This window comes from Aulonocara sp. 'chitande type north' Nkhata Bay, linkage group LG6, assembly GCF_057382095.1.
Source record: "Aulonocara sp. 'chitande type north' Nkhata Bay isolate Kocher_YH1m ecotype deep benthic linkage group LG6, A_spYH_male_GT1.1, whole genome shotgun sequence".
In the NCBI taxonomy this organism is placed as follows: Eukaryota; Metazoa; Chordata; class Actinopteri; order Cichliformes; family Cichlidae; genus Aulonocara; species Aulonocara sp. 'chitande type north' Nkhata Bay.
This window is the reverse complement of record NC_141349.1, coordinates 35521468-35540911: the sequence shown is the minus strand read 5'-3', so window position 1 is coordinate 35540911 and position 19444 is coordinate 35521468. Positions and strand designations below refer to the sequence as shown.

General features: G+C 40.9%; 2 protein-coding genes across 5 annotated transcripts; one reads left to right on the top strand and one right to left on the bottom strand.

Annotated features, from left to right (window-relative positions):
• Nucleotides 1–206: 206 nt before the first annotated feature.
• ogal (O-GlcNAcase like) lies at nucleotides 207–7809 on the top strand. Its single transcript, XM_086296635.1, has 17 exons — nucleotides 207–594; nucleotides 765–816; nucleotides 1163–1260; nucleotides 2035–2165; nucleotides 2437–2608; nucleotides 2724–2822; nucleotides 2929–3068; nucleotides 3164–3308; nucleotides 3847–3945; nucleotides 4034–4290; nucleotides 4369–4543; nucleotides 5019–5104; nucleotides 5651–5743; nucleotides 5829–5917; nucleotides 6268–6388; nucleotides 6478–6607; nucleotides 7357–7809. The coding sequence occupies exons 1-17, from the start codon at nucleotides 522–524 to the stop codon at nucleotides 7491–7493; spliced, it is 2097 nt and encodes a 698-aa protein (XP_086152761.1). The 5' UTR covers nucleotides 207–521; the 3' UTR covers nucleotides 7494–7809.
• Nucleotides 7810–8187: 378 nt separating this feature from the next.
• Nucleotides 8188–18958, bottom strand: cant1b (calcium activated nucleotidase 1b). Of its 4 annotated transcripts, XM_086296637.1 has the most exons (6): nucleotides 18804–18958; nucleotides 18456–18493; nucleotides 14095–14682; nucleotides 13870–14010; nucleotides 11326–11529; nucleotides 8188–10230 (listed from the first exon to the last, which is right to left on the bottom strand). In XM_086296637.1, exons 1-6 carry the CDS (start codon nucleotides 18839–18841, stop codon nucleotides 9860–9862), a joined length of 1380 nt encoding a protein of 459 aa, XP_086152763.1. In that variant the 5' UTR covers nucleotides 18842–18958; the 3' UTR covers nucleotides 8188–9859. The 4 variants fall into 4 exon arrangements, with proteins under 4 accessions (XP_086152763.1, XP_086152765.1, XP_086152762.1 ...); XM_086296639.1 differs by lacking the exon at nucleotides 18456–18493 and having other exon boundaries at nucleotides 18804–18957; XM_086296636.1 differs by lacking the exons at nucleotides 18456–18493; nucleotides 18804–18958 and adding an exon at nucleotides 16740–16887.
• Nucleotides 18959–19444: the final 486 nt, after the last annotated feature.

The window sequence follows — 19444 nt, the reverse complement described above, 5'->3', positions numbered from 1 at the left end:
ATAAAATAAAAAAATTTAAAGAATAAAAACTAAAACGAAGCAAAAAAAAAAACCCTCTCGAAACTAACTTAACAAACTACCGGGTATGTTGAAATTAAAACTGTAAAAGTTAGTAGAAGATACTGAACTCCTGTGGCATCCTGCGTGGTTTTTTTTTTGGTGTGTTGTCCCTTTAAGTTGTGGGCACACTGTCCCTTTAAGACGTCCACCCGGTAGTCAGACACATGCGTCTGAATATGAGCTGAACTTCAGTTATCCGCACCAAACAATAGCTGCGATTCTGTTTCGACCATTTACAGGTTTGGACATTTATTGGCGTTAGCGCGATGTTGCGCAATGCTGCAGGTGTTTAACCCGACTGTTACTGCGCAGGCGTGAGAATAAGGTGCAATAAATGCGAATCAATTCAAAGGTTGGCGTGCAGAAGCATGACTGTCAGTATCGCCGTGTCACAGCTGGGGCTGCAGACTGAGCACTGTTAAAGTCAAAAAGCAGGAAGAGACTGAATATTACAGGAAAACATGTCGAAACCGGACAGTACCAAGCGACAGCCTGTCACCGGGACTGGGCGCTTCATCAGCGGCGTAGTAGAAGGTGAGCAGACCCGGAATCAGGGGCCCAAACACCGCGGCTCCGCTAGATTACAGGTTCTTGAATGCTTCCAGCTACCCGCTTTAAAATGCATCTGATTAATCAATCATGCATTGATCACTTTTGGTAAGATGACGCGTTTTGAAGTGTAAGTCGACCTTTGCTTGTTACAGGCTTTTATGGGCGGCCGTGGACTATGGAGCAAAGAACAGAACTGTTTAAGAGGTATGTGGTCTTAGGCACCAAGCGAAGAACTGGAAATGATGAACACACTTCCTGAAAGTAATAACAGCAGCTGCTGATTTTGACATATGTAATATAGCTGTATTCATATTCATGTATTTATTTATTTTTTAAATATCCAAAAGTAGTTGCGCTGAATCATTTGCATGAATGAAATGACATGCAGGTGATTTGCATTGCTTTTGTCACAGTTTCTCTTACACTGGCAATTTCGTTTGTTATTTTCTGTTATTACTAGAAGCTTTTATTGTGATCAGGATGCGCACCAACATTTAGAAATGTTGCACTGAGAATTTCTAACCTCTGGCATAATATTTTGGTTTTGCAGGGAACAGAAGTGGGGTTTGAACACATACCTGTACGCCCCCAAGGATGATTACAAACACAGGATGTACTGGAGAGACTTGTACGCTGCTGAGGAGGCGGGTGAGTCTCACCGTATCACATTCATAATTCAAAACCACAAAAATCTTTCTGGTCTTGGAAGCAGATGAAATTCAGTTGCACCTGTCTTTAATTTTAAAAGTAACACTGACTAATTCCCTGATCTATTAGCAGAGCAGTTGTGCCTCCATGCATAGTCCGCTACCTTAACAAATGCTCATTTAAATAAAAAATCTGTACTATATTTCCTCCTCAGACAACTTACTAATTTGCAACGTCCAGTTAACTGCAATGGAACTGAAACTATGTGTTTAAATTTACGTGTGCATATCTGAGTCCTCATTCAATAGTCGTGCAAAACTGGTTATAAATTGAGCCCCAAACAATAAAAGTAAATTAAAACACATAAAATAATAAAAGTTTGGTCATTTTGCAGTTGTCAGCTCTTCCGAACTCATCCCCTTACGACTCATTGTTATCTCCTCAGACGTGTTTAAAGTGTCTTTGGGTCGACTGTCTGGATGTTATCAAAAACATTACAATCTGAAGTGCAGTGAAGACGATTTGATGTTTAACCTTTTTCAAATTATCATGTTTTTGATGACCCCTCATCAAGTCAGTGGACTTCAGACCCACCTGTATATGCTCGTAAAGTTTCCCCGCAGACACAAAAGCAGCTAAATCTAAGGTTAAACCATGTCACTTTAACTCTTTGTTTTAAATCTGTTCATTGATGGGAAGTAAAGGGATCATTAACAGAATTTGTGAACTGCATCATCAAATAGCATTTCTTCTTTGTCCCTTTTCTTTTCATAGAACAACTAACGAGCCTGATATCAGCAGCGAAACAGCACGACGTCGAGTTCGTCTATGCAATCTCACCCGGTCTGGACATTACTTTCTCCAACCCTAAAGAAGTAGCTGCCCTGAAGAGGAAACTAGATCAGGTAGGACTTTGGAAGCAGAGGTGATGGGTGCAGCAGGAAAAAATATAATATAATTTATAATTGGTTGTATCTCACTTTGTGGCTCTCCGAGGGTTTGGACAGCGCATCGCTTAGCAGTAAAATGAATGCATTTAAAGTGGGGTAGTAAAATTATACAGAGGCTGGTGTAATTCTAGGTGGAATAGCCTTTTTTATGTCTTTGGCTGTAAGCAAAGCGATGCTAACTTTCACTTGACCCTGTTCACTGACAGAAATTACATTTGTTCCTTAGGTCAAGGAGTTTGGCTGCAGGTCTTTCTCTTTACTCTTTGACGACATCGAGACTGAGATGTGTCCAGCTGACAAGCAGGCTTTCAGCTCCTTCGCCCACGCTCAAGTGGCCATCACTAACGAGGTGTACATGCACTTAGGAGAGCCCGAAGTCTTTCTCTTCTGTCCTACAGGTCAGACAGCAAAACAGTCCAGTCCAGTTACAGTCCAGTTAAACAGGGAGCGTTGTGGTAGAAAATAATACACATTATTCTAACAGTTTCTTAATGATTCACTCTTTATCTTCAGATTACTGTGCTGTCTTCTGTACGCCCAGTGTAACCCAGTCCTCGTACCTGAACACTGTGGGAGAGAAGCTCCTGCCTGGCATTGACGTACTGTGGACTGGTAAGATTACACTCAGCCGGAGCCTGAACCTGTTTCCATGATCTTGAATTTCCCCAAGGTTAATTATTCATTTGTTTTTACTTTTTTTTTTTTTTCATTTATTTAGGTCCAAAAGTAGTATCCCACAAAATCTCAGTTGAATCCATAGAGGAGGTATCCTCAGTCCTGAAGAGGGCACCAGTCATCTGGGACAACATTCATGCCAATGATTATGATCCCCAAAGGCTTTTCCTTGGACCCTATAAGGTTATTTTTTTCTCTTCTTTATTTTAACAGTGTTAGATTGTGTGTATGTACCAGTATGACTCCGGTGTCTATATATTATTGTTTTTTTCAAAAAGGATAGACCCACTGATCTGATCCCAAAACTGAAAGGAGTGCTCACAAATCCCAATTGTGAGTTTTACCCAAACTTCGTGGCCGTTCACACTCTGGCGACATGGTGTAAAGCACCTGCCGAAGGAACACCGAGGGATGTGGAGATGGGTGAGTTTCTGTTAGTCATGATTTAACAAATGCATTTTTTTTTTCTTTTGTAGAAGGTAAAACATTACAGGACTACCCTCAAGTGCATTCAGCGACTGTGTAGAAAGTAATTTGCAATCATAATATAGTGAACCCAACCTGCTCCTGATGCTTTCAGGAGTGCTCAAAGCCAACAGTCTGGCCTTTCTCCTCTGGCATCAACAAGGTTTTTTCTTTTCCTTTTTTCCGCAAAGAGTACTTCAGCCTGCCTGACACCAACAACCACGCCATGACAGTCAGACATCATATTTAAAAATAAAAACATGCACTTTTTGGAATATTTTGAATAGTATTTTTTGCTTCATAAGGCCCACCCCGCCTGAATCACTGTTGTCTGTGGAAGCAACATCAACATCTATTTATGGTGCAGATTTATTTTTCCAGTTTTGACAGGAAATGCTGTCAGTGTTGTCGTTGTGTTTGCTGGAATCCACTCCATGCTGTCTGTGAGGTCACGGAGCTTAAACATTGTCTCACTTTCTCTGACCTTCACCTCCAGGTGATGAAGAGCAGGATCCTTGCTACAGCCCACAGAAAGCCCTGAATCTGGCCCTCACTGACTGGCTGGAGGAGTTCATGAGCACAGATCAACCAGGAGGTAGAGTCTTATTAAATATGGTTTAATGATATTAAAAGACATGAATGGGTGGTTGTCACTTTAATACACGGTATGTCTGTGCTTCCAGGCCCTTGTCATCCTCGCCTGAAGAAAGAGTCATCAGAAGAGGAGCCCATGCAGACTGACATGGGTGAGAGCCCCTACATTCCTGGTCCCGGGGAGAACCCATTGTACACAGCTGAGCCTCTGACCCTGGATGACCTGAAGCTGCTGTCAGACCTCTTCTACCTGCCCTACGAACACGGTACCACAGCCAGGACCATGCTGCAGGAGCTGGACTGGCTCAAAAACCAAAGTCAGGCAGCAGCTGCAGAGACAGACAAGGTAGTATTTATATTTATATGCAAACGCAGATCATTTTTCTACATGTTGTCCTCCTACAGCTGTTTTCTGTTTTTTCAGACAGCAGAGTGGTGCTCAAGAGCCCAGCAGTTCGATAACATGTGTGAGGCAGTGGTGCAGATGTTCAACCGCCTGTCAAATGCCCCGAACCGCAGCATCCTGTACGATCTGTACAACTACATCTGTGACATCAAGAGTGGGGTCGGTCTGGCTCGAGCCTACGTGAAAACACTAGGTGAGAAAACGAATATATTCCACTCATATTGCAAACCAACACTGAAAGACTGCTCTATAGATGAAGACGTTGCGGACCCCTTTGTAGCAAAATATCCATATCACAATACGGACAAAATAACACTTGATAAACAACAATAAACTCAAATTTACATCTATATAAACAGATATTTCTTGAATTCTTTGAAGAATTCTGAAACTAAGAAATGCTGGAGCATCTCATTCAGTTTGTGTGATTTTCTGCTCCCACTGTTACCTGTAATAAGAGATGAGCTTGTAAGCATTTTTTTTTCCAAACAAAAACTGCAGCAGCCATGAAAATCAGCAGGGAACTGCATTTAGATTATCAGCTCGATGATTAATCCTTCTATCTTTTTAAGAGAAGTGATTATGCTTTGGTTAAATGAGGCGTGAAAGTGTGAACTGAAGCTGCTTACTGTAGCTTTTAATATTTTGTTGTGTGTTGCCTTCCACAGGAGGCCACAGCCAACCCTCAGCCCAGTTATTGAACGATGATCCTGAACCTTGGGGCTTCAGAGGAGGCCTGTCTGGAGAATTCCAGGTAAACTAAGCAGTGCAGTGAGTTGTTATATAAAATCACAGCAGTGATAATAGTCAGTAACAAGGCAAGGTCTCCAGCTGATGTTTTGTGCTCCATATTTTATTTTTGCACTCCACTAGAGTAGCTTTGCATTATTCACAGTTCAAAATAATGCATCTTTATCTTATACTGAGCCTTGGTGCAGCTCCTTGGTTCTTCTACTGTCTCAAACAAGCTGCTTTATATCCGCTCCCTTCAAGCCAGCTTTCATTTGATTGGCTGCCCTTCATAAAGGTGGGCGGGGCCTCCAGTGCTGTGTGCCTTGACATCATCAAGGTCCAAGAGTTTAAAAAAAAAAAAAAAAAAATGTCCGTGAAAACAAAAGCAATCTGATGTCTGAGCTTCTGGCTACAGTGATTATGTGCACAAACGTTTATTTTATTGTTTTCATGTTTAACGTTACCATCCATCTGTAGTGCATACTATATAAGCACCACCTTGTGATGCTAGATCCACCTGATTTTTAAACTTTGGGTTTCTGGTGTCTGTTTTCTTCCGCACCAACAGAGGATGCTGCCAGGACATGGAAACAGAGACCTGTTCAGACATCCTCCCATGACAGCAGTTTACTGCATACGACCCTACTGCCCTGAGGACAAGGTGAAGATGCTGATCATCAGTGGTTTAGTTTTCTCTCGATTAAAATTCAGGAGTGATGTTATGGAGTATTTCTTTTTCTTTCTAGCCAGAGGTAGAGAGGATTTTTAGGGAGATGCAGAAAGCAGGAGAAGGCAACTCTGCTCTGATGGCTCAGTCTCCACTTATCAGTGACAGGTAAGAGTTAGCTACTCTGTTAGTGATGTGACCTCACTAACCACTTTCCTCATGTTGATTTTTGGAAACTGTGGTCCTCGTTATTAAAAGTCCACGTGATTCACAAGTTGCACAAGCAGGAAGCATGCATCACTCCTCGAGTTCTCAGGAAAAACCGCCCCTCACTTTGAACGTCTATTTTCAAAACACCAAGATAGTAACAAGTGATGTCACGATGGCTACAGCAATCTTTTATATACAGCGGGTATATTGTTAAAACGCATTTTAAATTACTTGGGATGATAAACCTTTTTTCTTCTGTGAATGTGATCTTCCTCTTCATCTTATTTTTTTCCCCTGGGGCATTGCAGCCTGTCAGCAGGTGAAATCTCTCCTTCCCCTCTCTGTGGTCTTATCCTGGAGGATGACCTCGGGCTGTGTGGTTATGCACTGGCCCTCACTGATGCCAAACCAGCTGCAGCCAAGATCCAGGTGATTCAAAGCAAGATGTGAAAATTTTTCTAGAATGCAGTATAACCATAAATGCTGTCACTTGACTGTATTCTATTTCCAAACTCCAGAGGGCAGTAAGTGGTTCAGTGTTTGAAGAGTTCCCCTCAGTGATTGCTCTGGAAATGCTCCCTCGGGTCACTGATCCTTCTCCAGCCAAGCGCATGATTGGTCAGCTGTTGTCCTCCATCAGGAGCAGTGGTAGGTCGAGATTTCACACTGTGAACTTGATCATTCTGGATGAAGCTCATCTAACTGCACATGTTGAGGTTTATGAGGCAGAAAATTAACCACATGGGGGAGCTGTTCCATTTAGAGCAATATCATTCTATATCTATAGATGTTTATAATATAAGCTGCTTTGCTGTTTAAGGGCCCAGTTATGGTCTTTTCCAACTCCACGTGTTTGTTCTTGGGTTCCAGTAGAGTGGCTTTGCATGAATCACAGTTCATAATAATCTTATGCTGTGTATAGGTTCATCCTGTATGAAATAAGACATTTAGCTCCTCTTGTCTTTAAAGCTACCCTCAATTTAAGGCAGCTTTCTTCTGATTGGCTGCCCCACTCAGAAAGAATGTTTAAGCAGGAGATAGGTGGGGCTTTGATGACCATACTAGGGATGCATGCAGTCACCAACATAAAGAGAAACTGTAGGAAACAGTGTTTTGAGCAGGTTGAAGCCCACGCTGTTAGCTCACAGGGGTTACTTTTACACATGCTGACCTTATGATTTGAAATGCTTTCTAAGATTGTGTGTATCCACCATTCTAACAGTATATGTATGGAAGAAAGTAAGGAAAAGCATAATGGTCTCCTTTTAACACCCCCATATATACTTAATTATAAAGTTAGTCTCAGAATATTTGCATCTGTGAAATACTTCACATAAAGCCTTTACTGCTTCTTTTATTACAAAACTCCAAAGTTACCATTGTTGTTTTCCTTTTAGGGTCCAGAGGAGCCTTTTGTGAGTTGAGGCAGAGCAATCGGAGGATGCTCGACTTTTATTCCAAACTGGGCTCCTTCAAACTCGTACAGATGGACGGGCTACCGCAAGACATCCTTGTAATGGCAACGAGCCTGTGAAAAAAAAACTGCTCACGAGTACTTTCCTCAGGTTTGAAGTGAGGAGATAAACATCTGCTATGTGACTAATTGCTAACTTTGGAGCATGTTAAACTGATTCAAAATGTTTTCACGTTAGGCGGTTAATCGGTGTGATCCTGAACCCATTGCCAAGTCTTTGAAAGGCCTGATTAAACCTGAATACTAACTAATGTATAGTGAAGTGTAATGCATTACTATTGATTTTGTAGACATGAAACTGTATAGGTATTTTTTAGATGAATTTGTTGATTTAATCAAGTTAAATAAATGCCACGAAATACCACAGCAAATGCAACATTAAGATTTTGGTTTCTTGTTTAAAATCACGATTCACACGCGAACATTTAAAGAAGAAATTTTAATCTTTTCAGGGGATACAGGGAATATATTAATGATTAATTATGGTTACATTAAACAGCTGGTGATTCTCATGTTCTCTGGCTTGAGAAGCTTATCATAATTACTCAACACATGTGAGGCAACATTTAAGTTGAGGGGTGTAATAGGAAGCAAGTTTGGTTTAGCCAGGCTTTCTTTGCATAAGCTGGTTTGACAAAACCTTCAGTGACAATTAACGTGTGTGTGTGTGTGTGTGTGTGTGTGTGTGTGTGTGCGCGCGCGCGCGCGCGCGCGCTCAGACAAGCTTACACGCAGAACATGTGGACAGTACCCCTGTGATCTGAAAACCTTTATTTTCAATGGTTCGGGCAGCAGTAAGCAAAGCACATCTGGAGTGCAAGATCTCTTGCTGGCACCATGGTCAAAGTAAAAAAAAAAAAAAAAAAAAGACGTAGAGCCTGACCACCAACCAGCCAAAAGAAACCAAGAATCCATTGGTTGTGTTCTGATTGGCTAACAGAAAATCAAAGAAGAGGTTATAGTGTGTGTGTACAGAACTGTACACCTGTTTGTAACTAGACCACATAATTAAAGGCCTTATACATTTCAATCCAAACAATCAATAAGTCTACAGGTTTACTAAAGCTAAAGCGGTAACAATGATACGAAGTAAAGAAATCAGAGTGACATCCTGCTGGAAGATCTGAAAACGGTGTGAAAGCAGCCCTAGGCCTTTTGCTTCAGGCTCTGTGCTCACTCCCATGAAAGGGGGGCATTTGATGTCCTTTGACTCTCTTCTGCACAACATAAACAGATGGAGTGCCAATCAGCAGAAATGGGTCATGAAGTGATATGAAGAACATAAAAAATATTAGGCCGTTTTTCCATGCAGTGCAAACTTCATGCTGGGGTTTATTTCTAATATGACAGCTGCGTATTACAGCTTTTAAACGGGATCCATTTAAACATTCAAACTGCATTTGAGTCTGAGAATTCCTCATAATAAAGACGATATGGGTCACTCAGTCTTTGGACCGAATTAAAGTGAATATTTGATTTTCTTAAGTGAATATTCTTTTTAATAATTACAGACTAATCAATTCTCTGGTCTTCTATCAGGATGTCATACTGACAGTGTAAACTAGACTTAGTAACAAAGTAAGACAAAAGAAAAACACCTATTTATGCATTTTCTGCATCACTAAGTTGACACAGTTTGTGCCACAGTAACTTTACTGCACTGTTGTTCAGTAGTACCTGAACAGGTTCTATATAAAAATGTATCCCCTCAGACGGGAACGTGTCACTCATGTCATGAGAGAACAAGTGAGTAAAGCATGCTGGTCTGTAAAACCCAGATTACATTCAGCATAATGATCTCAAACGAAAGTAAAAGAGAAGTCACCTTTGTGGCACTGAAAACTTTGACTCCAAACTCAACATATCTCACTACCTGCTTAATTTTGCTGCATAGTACACCCCTCTAGACTTACGTAGCATAACTTATCATTTACAGAACAGCCGAAATAAAACAAGTGAACATGTTTGGGCCTGTTCCGTTTCTATTATGACAAAACCTCAGTGTATCCAAAATGATAAATAAAATCCAAAGCAACAAGTGACCTTAAATATTTCAAGTAATGTAAGAACATTAACTTTTATTTTTTTTAAAATGCTCCTTCGTCTCATTTCCCTGAGTGTCTGACCAGCAGAGTTCGGCTGCAGGAAAAGAGATCTACATCTTATCTGGTGTTTAACAGACTCAGTAGTGTCAAACCAGGAAGTTTAGACGGCAATGTAGCAGTGCTTAAATTTAGTAGTAATGCCTTTAAAACATTTGTTTTTTGGCTGCATCAGTCAGCCAGTCTGTGGTTGGCGACACACAGCTATGCTTCAGGGTTTCCCTTTTAACTTTTCTTGTGTCTCTCAATAATCGTAGTTATATAATCTCTGAATCTGGTCACATCATATTGCACAGGAACGTTGCATATTCAGCACTGCCTCTTTCAAATAAACTCTAGCCCTTCATATTTTACATCTCCTATCTTTGTCTCAGGCAGCAGCACCTGGCCGTCTAGTGTAAACGCTATGATGTAGGTGGCAATCTTGCCTGCATCCTCCTCTGATTTTAGGGCTAGGATGATTTGATCATCTGTGTCTGGGACAAATTTAAAAGAGGAGAAGCCACGTGTGAGGTTGAGCGGTCCGACGCGCTGCACGCTGACGGAGCGGATGTCTGCAGGGCAGGACAAGAGGAGGTTGGTGGCACGCCGCTCATCTGCCGTCTCTTCATAACGCTCGTGACTGGCACGGCGAGGGAGGAAGAACCACCGCTGGAGACGCTCACTCCAAGCTGCTGATTCGTGGATAAGGTAGCCTAGAGAGCAAGGAAAGGTAACAGAAATGAATGCAAGGAGTTGGAGGTAATTTCCACGTTTCACAATGTTTTGTCCTTTCCCAAATATTTTGGTTTCAATCATTTTTTAAGTTCTTTGTTTTGTGCCTGAATTTGGCTTTTATACATTATCAAGCTTCCCATTAAGCCCAGTTATACCAGAATTCAAACACAATTTATGCTTAAAGTCTTTAGTCCCTATAAACCAATGTATAGCAGTAGCTGTGGGCAAGAGGCAGGATTATTGGCACGACAAGGATTCAGGTTTTGGTTTCTATTTTAAATCACATGTGAGAGCCATGTGGAATGCAAAAGGGGAATGAAATGAAACCCACTCACAATTGTCTGAAGACAACTTAGCTTTGTATAATTTTTTTCCCCTCCAGTTAACAATGACATTCCCACAGAACAGGAAGTCTTAGCTCGCATATCTAGTTGACTACATCAGAAGACAAACAAAGTGTTGGGAGGACAAAAGTGCAACTTTCTCTGATGTTTAGCCAGTTCGTGAGAGAGAAGTAGTTGACCTCTTACTTAACAAGTGCTGACTGTTACCCGTGTGTTATTGTTCTGTTAAATAACCCATAAACCAAATGTTTTTGGATGCACAGAAGGTAAAAAGAGCCAAAAGTTGGATTAAGCTGGGTTTTTTGGTAACGTACAACTTTGTGGACTGCTGTTGTCATCATAGCAGCCATGCTGGCTCATGAGAGGATTACAAAACATTTCCTGTCTCCGTCTGCATTTCGCTACACTAACAGGGAAAACTGGGCCAGCTTGATTTTGGTCTGACTGTAGTTTCAGAAGAAAACTGCAAATACTAGTCCTAAAAAAAGATATGAAATCTGTATTTAACAAAAACAAACAAACAAACAAAAAACCTCAAAGCAGTAAATCAGCGATCTTTGTTTTAATTAAATAGGCAAATATAACATAAGCATTTAACAAAATTTATAGGTTATAAGTTGGTCTTCAAGAAGTTTAATAATAAATAGAAATAAAGCCTGATTACTAATTCAGACTGTACTGAAGAACAAAACAAAACAAAAAAACCCCCAAAAACACACCCAACAGTACCTGGTGGTTTGATCCCCGTTGCACTCCGTAGGGCGTTGTAGTGCGGCACCCAGTTTTGATGCTCCACCTCCCCACTGACACCAACAACTTTTACCCACTCGGGATTGTTGTTGATGACGTCCCCAGAAGTCGTCGTCCATTCCTTCCCCAGGCCTCCAACAAACAGGTGCTCATCCTTTACTGCAAGCCACTCTGCCTTGAAACCTGCACAAGCAAACAAAAGACACACGAGTGAGACATTTTTGGTTGTTTATTTTCAAATGAACAAAGAAAAATGGTTTTGACAGCGCCGGTGTTTGACTAACCAAGTGGACTACCATGCAGTGGTTTAGTTTTATCATATTTAATTTATTGCCTAATAGTGGATTTACATGAGCAGTGGTACGCTGAATTATTGCTAAATAAATGGACCATTAACATCCAATGGAGAGTGCATCACAAGTCTCATTACAGCAGTCTCTCTATTGCATTATAAACTGGTTTGAATAGTCTCAACAGGGTGACTGTTCCCTGAAATGATCCCTGAAGTTTTGGAGTCCGTGTTGTGTTTTTAATTTACCAACTTAATTGGCCATCTTTAGTCCACCTTAGCATATCCACAGCTGCTGTTATCTGTCTTTATTTCATTAAGAACCATATTGTGTTGTTTAAGACCAGCATATTGTTCAGATTGTTTTCCTCCTCTGGACACAAAGATCCCTATAAACCCAGTAATAGATTATATTTGAAAGCGCTGCATTCTGGCACGTTTCAGAAGTCTCCCTGCAGGGACACTTCCTGGTGTATTTTTTCAACACCAGGTTTATCTTTCAGAGAAACCAGGTTTATCTTTCAGAGAAGCCAGATCAAGTTTCACAGAGCAGGGGCCCGTTCTTCGTACGTCGCTTACCACATCCAAGATCAAATGACACATCCAAGATCAAATCATCGCGCTAACCGTGAGCTCGCTAATCCGGTTCCCCGAACACACCTGCTGTTGACGATTACTACAGCTGGACGCAGGAATGTGACATCACTGGGTGTCGTAAAAGGGGCTACGCATCGATAGTAGAAACATTGATCGGCAACCCGCTGATTGGTCGGCGAAAATGTCGAAGGGGCGTGCTTGGTATTTTCCGGCAGCAGAGCAAGAACTCATGAGTGAGGGATTTCAGGAGTTTCAGAGTTTAATTAAAACGCAAGAGAACACTGCAAAGGCTGCAAAAGCAAGGAGAGAGGGCTGGCAGAAAGTTGCTGACAAATCAAACTCGTAGGTAATTTAATAATAATAATGGATTGGATTTATATAGCGCTTTCCAAGGCACCCAAAGCGCTTTACGATACCACTATTCATTCACTCCCACATTCACACACTGGTGGAGGCAGCTACGGTTGTAGCCAGGCTGCCATATCGCGCCATCGGCCCCTCTGGCCAACACCAGTAGGCGGTAGGGTAGATCTATCATATGACACTATATTGTCCAATATCATATGGCGTTATATTATATCCCCTTTCACATTAGAGCCACAACAGGACCCACAAGAACATGGGAACAAGTAAAAGTGGAATACAGGAGTATTCTACAGAATGGTAATATTTATCTCTTAGATTGCTTTGCGTCTCTTGGCAAGGTAATACTGGCCTGTAATACTCTGTTAGTTTGTTCATAACAGCAACCAAGAAAAGGGCAGAGGAAAAAAAGACAGGTGGTGGTCCTGCACCCCCTCGTCAACAAGTTGGTTAAGTAAATAATACCCTCACGGGAATATCGATATCTCTCTATGAGCACACTGTCGCGCTGAGCTAAAGGATCCTGTCTATCCCGCAATATACGCTGAATTCTGAGGACTCTCCTTATCAATCTTGCACCTTCCGCAATGGGTTGGTCGCGTATACGGACAGGACATGGCTGCGACAGGCTTCCCAAATCCACCTTCGCTTTTATAGCCGTGGTCTCTCATCTTGATTACACGAAGTAATTTACAATTACTACTCTGAAATATGAATTACATCTGTAATAATCACATACATGTAATAGAATGTTAATAGTTCATTTCCCTTTTTTAGGAAATGACCTGTATGTATCTGTGTGACATCAATAAAAGGATCAAGTGCTGCATTATCTTTAGTTACATTGATAATATTTATTTATGGTGAAACAGTGGAAAAATATCGCTGTTGCTTTCGTATAAATGAAGCGGACATACCTGCGTGGCCGCGATCTAATCCTGTTTACATAAAGTAAACCTGCTCCCGAGCAGGTTTACGCTTACGGCTCTGTTGCTATGACAGCAAGTCCCGGATGAGCTTCGGGGAACCGACTGATCCAGGATCACGCGAAATCGTCAACAATCTAATCCGGCTAACCTACTTAGCGAGGTACGAAGAACGGGCCCCAGGTGCAGAACATGGCAGAAAGATAAAACAAACAAACAAACAAACAAACAAAAAAAAAAAAACAGAGAATAAACTATTTGCTTCTGAAATGCTCCCAGTGTGAAGCTGTGTGAAGAGCACTGTGGAGTTTGTGAGTTGAGACTTCAGGAGTTTTGAAAAGGACTCACCTTTGGAGACTGAGCCATCACCATCAGGTAATATAACCCAAGGAACTGCCTGGTTGCCCTCAATCCTGTACACCACACCTGTACGGTCGTCCACAGTATACAGGTGACCATTGAATGCTACCAGCTCAGATAGCTCCATACCTGCAGAGGAGTTAACACATGTAAGCACAAAAACAATATTTAGATGCAACTATAAATCTGAGTTCCTTCACTGAGTTCACGTACCTCGTCCTTTCTCAGCCAGATGACTCTCCAGGGTGACCGTCTCCGCATCCCATTCCACTTCCAGTCTGTCGCCGGAGGCTGAAACAGTCAGGTGACCTCTTTTCATGTAGCTGAACCACGTCTGATCCTTTGAGCTCTGTGACGCTTTGTCCAAGTCTGCAATCACTCCTATGCGGTAACGGGTGCCGTGCAGCGTCTTCTCAGGTGGACTCAAAGGATATGTGTGATTGTACGGTTTTTCCCTCCTCTGCTGGCGGCCGAGTTTTCGTGCAATTTGTCTATTGGTGTCCCTGAATAAGTCATCTTCACCCTCATCGAGCATTTGAAAGCTGTGAACCCTGTTCCGGTAGTAACCTTTGGTTGGACGCTCCCAGTCCTCTACGGTCCGGTGCAAATATAACATGAGCACTAAAGTGAACAGGGTCGCCACGGCAATCGCTCGCCATTTTGGGTGGAAGCGCGTGTCGGAGGTAGCAGTTTGAGTCATGGATGCTAAGGCCAAAGGGAGGCCTCGCGCAGCCATGCCAAAGGAGGTCATTGAAGTATCCTTTTCATCCTTACTGTCTGTGGTCTGGGGGTGATTATGGCCTGGAAATGAACACAAAGAGGATTATCAGCAGAGGGGCATGATGGAGGATACATTAAAAAATGAAATATAAAAAGTCAAAATCTGACAAAGAACAAAGTGCTTGGAAAAGAAAACGGTTCCTACATCAAACTGCTCAAACCAAGCTTTACTGAATATTTGTGTAACTGCGTTTTGATGTTCAAAACAGAAACTGATGATGATGATGAGCTCTCCCTTTCTAACAATGGAAACAATAAACAAATGATATCGACACATATCACGTCAAACATTTCATGTGCATTAAGAGATACTGTAAAAAAATGAAAGCTGATAATCAAATTTTCAACTTTCAATTTTGAGTAGAAAAGTGACTAAAACTTGAAATATATAGAAAGAATGAACAAAGGGCAGAGGATGACCAGAAGGAAAACTGGGCTCTTGTTCCTATTGTTCTGTATTCACAGCAGGTCTTTGTTGTGCTGTTCAGGCAGAAAACCGAGGAGGTAGCTGACCCATCCTACTTCCTCTGAATGGAGGGGGTGCCAGTTACCAGATCTTTGCTCCGTTTATTTCATCAGTTTATTTAAAAATGAAAGCACTGGTAAATATTATTGGTGCATATGAGCTATGTGACAACAATGTTTAACCATGTGGAGCTGCCATCCCTGGTTAGACATTTAAGACTTTAAACAATCAGTTTAATAGTAACATAAAACAGAGGCAACATAAAACAACAGGGCAGATTTATCAGACTATATACAGGAAGCCTTTGTGCAATTTAACTCCCCCCCCCAAAATGTGAACCTCATGTTTCTTTTGTTACTCTCAACCAGAACAGGAACAGGACAGAACAGGAGGGTGCAGAATAAAGGGACTTGCAGGCTATAAGTTAACGTTTTGTATGCAAATACGATTCAGCAACATATATCACATCAGGAGATGTGCTAGGATCTGGGTGGCGGTACAGGATGTACTACACTAAGCAATTAAGCACTGTCCCTCTGTGGTTTCAGAGAAAAGCTCATCAGATTACAAGAAAAATGCAATGTCATCCAGTTACAAGCAAGGCTGGGATGCTCAGTTCCTGATAACACAATTTTTTAGTTACTCTGTGACACAAAATTATCCTGGTAAACATGTTTTTATGATGCGTAGAGGTGTGGTTGTATCAGTTTGTCATCTTCTGCTGGTAGTACATTAAGTGAATGAATGTATTAAAGCTTGACACCAAGACAAAAGTTAAACAGCATGCTCAATAAACGTTGAGTTCAACAGTAGTGACTGTTTTAACAAACCACAGTCTACTCAGTTAAAAATGGGTACTTGCGCGTTTCACAAATAGTGAGTAAGTTGCCTGAAACACAAGAAGTGTGTTTGTTTTGTAAAAGCAAAGGGTGCCAAGGTGACCCTCGATAAACCGGCACAGTAAAAAAAGCTGCACCACTAAAACAGATTGAGCTCTTAATAAAGTATTATAATGTGCCGTTATCATAACTATAAAAAATATATTTAGCATACATCTTAAAAGATTACCTCACTTTATTTGCTATACAACAACTTGCAATCCCGCAGAACTTAATCCTAAACAGTGAACATTACTACAGCTATAAATTAAACACTAATAGCAGAACTAAATAAAACAAAATTATAGTCAAATTATATCAGCATCATTACAGCAGCATCAATAAAACTCTGTCTCTCTCTGTTAAAGAGCAACGACATTAAACAGGAAACAAGCCTATGCTTCGAAAGACTCGCATCTGAAAATTTGTGTAAAAAAGCAAACCAGAAAAGACTTGGCAACATCCTGTTTCGTGTTATTGCAATACTTCACATAATCTCCCACCACAGTTTTTCCAGAGAACTGCCTCTTGAACAGTTCTCTAGACAAGTTCAGACTTCCCGATTAACATGCTCTCCAAACCACATACACAAATACACACATGTCAAATTAGCAAGCACTTGGCTATGAAACAAACCCTTCATTGTTGCTACTGAATATACGGCCCGTAATTCACATCCCCGGAGAGCCAGACACAGCCTCACTGTACGCTGTATGAAGAGTTCAATTATTCACCCTTGCCTCGCCTCTTCACTCCTGAACACGCCACGACTGTCATGTTTCTTCTCCTTTGCACGCATCCCATAATAAACTCCCTGCCCCCCTTCCGCCAGCCCTCGTTCAACATGAATATCTGATCTCGCAGAGTCTCCTCCTTTTCTCTCCTTGTCGGCTATCTCAAATTTCTCCCCCTTCCTGCAGAGCCAAGAAAGTTTCAATAATGAATTGAGGAGAACAAAGGAGCCCTGGTCAGCAATTACAGATGAGTAAGCTCAATGAACCTTTAGGTCATCCTGAAGCACTTTGAATCAGGACCAAGCTTTGCTTTCCAACAATATATTGGTTACATTTTTAACAAAACTAATGAACAACAGGGAACCAAGAAAGACAAATAAAGGTAGGCACAAAGGTTGGCAAACTCCATTTCTACTTTGATCTGTTTTTTATTGTGTTCTGTAAAGGACGTTGTAACCATGTTTTATAAAGTGGTCGAATGACAAAGTTTATTTTCTTGACTTTTACTGCTTTTCAACGTCCAATAAACCCTGGTCATTTCTCAGCTGTGTTAACAAAGCTATCACCTAAGTAGTACACCCTGTTTTCAAGGTCAAGATAAAACCTTTCTGAGCAAATGAAGGAAAATATCATTTTTTCTCTAGTTACCAATCATCAACTTCTTCCGTATTTTATTTAAGGCTGAATAAACAAAGCTGAGCTTGGAACCATGAATGGTACGAAAGATGGGTGGAGTCAAAGTGTCATCACCCACTGGTTTGTGGTCATATTGTGAATTCCTGTTATACAATGTCTTCTGATTGACAAATCCTTAACCAGTGACGATATCCTGGGTAATCCTCCTTTCTGTTTCTCAAAATGACCATAATTATATAAAACAGACTTTGAGTTTTACTCAGTATGACCTGAAAGGAAAAGGGTTGACTGAGGTCAGAGCATAGGGGCAGAGGGCCGTTTTCACCTGAGTTGCTTCCTGGTGCTCATTAGAAACAATGCAGTTCCATTTACCACGGGATGGACCATAAAGTTACAACAGTCTGAGGACACACATCTCTGTTGTGATATCACTTAACAAGCAAAATGAGCTGCACAATTATTAATACCTATATTTTGTTTAATTTCTAAGTTTGATATATCACAAACTGGGCAGATTAAAGGTTTGGCATCAATAATATATTGCATTGTATTTAATTGTGATTTCTACTTCTTAAACTGTTACACCGAACTACGTGTTTAATAACCATTTAATATTATATTATTATATATTTTAACTTTAAATGATTTGTATAAGATATAGATAATATAGCCTTTTTATTTGTAATGACCTTTATCGCAATCTACTTATTAGAGCTATTCAATCTATTCTGTTTAAGTTGTGTTCATTATTTAACATCTATAACAAATCTGAGAGTTTCACAACTTTTGGGATAAATACAATATATCCTGTTTGTTTTATGGTCTTATATTACAGTTTTGTAAACCTCTGCGTTCACTTCTCTACTGTAAAGACTAGTTTAGCTGCTCTCCTTTCTGCTCATCATCTTAACAACTGGGACAGATCAGCACATCTCTCTAAGCTAGTAAATACGTGGGACACTGTTTAAACGTGTAAATAAGTACAAAATAAAAACGCTGAAGTCCCAGATAAAGTGAGGCATCTCTCACTAGTTGCCTGTTGAATAACCAACCCCCCACCCCCCGTCGCTTTGTGCCTACCTGCGTCCACACGGCCACGAAAGCAGAGATAAGGCGACCTGTAAAAAACCAAACAAATCACCTCCTGGCAGTTTATAAACTTTGCCCGACTTTCTCACACAAGCACAGCCGTAGACTGGAGCCTCAAACTGTGAAAACCTAAAGGATTTAACGTATTTAAAGTAGCCACATAAGAGTTGGCTAAACACTTTATGAGAGTTAGAAACGCACCGGCTCCCGTTAGCCACGCAGCTAGCGTCGGCTAGCATCTTAACGTTACTACCAACATTTATTCCTCGGATTTAAAATCAGTGAACTGCTTCAAGGGTTCAATAGGTCGAGTTCTTCGCTGAGACTCTGAGGACTCACCTGGTGTAGACAGTCTGTAAATCAGCCCAGCTGTCCATCTTTGTTGGGACGGTTCGGTTGGAAGTTTCTCGATGATTAGCTCCTCCTGTTCCGAGACTCCGGAGCAGCTAAACTGGGCGTCTGCACATCCAAATTATGACTCAGTAATCACCATGACTACTAACTTACTATTGACAGGGGAAATGTCATCATAACCACTGTAATCGTCACTATCGTCGTTTTAAAAGTCTTCAAGATCAAAACAAAGCGCTCCTGAACCAACCGAGTACACAATTACCCACACTATTACGTCAGTTAAAACAACACACATTTGTATTTTAAAATATGTACTTTAACTTTTTATGTATGTATTTATTTTTTTATTTATGGCATGATTGTGTCATTTAAAAGAGAGCAAGGGGGTTTCCAGACTTTAAGGGGGTACTTACAGTTAGCATCAATTAGCATCAAACTACCTTATTACTTTAGTACTCAATATGTGGAATTATTTACATTATAATGTGAAGTTTTTTTCTATAGCCTAAAGTTAGGTTTGCAACAACACACAAAAAGTATTACACTGACTGTTTCAAAAAATATATATAGGCAGAGCATTTCAAGGGAGGAAAAACAGCATTTGGTGATGTCCATGACTTCAGGCT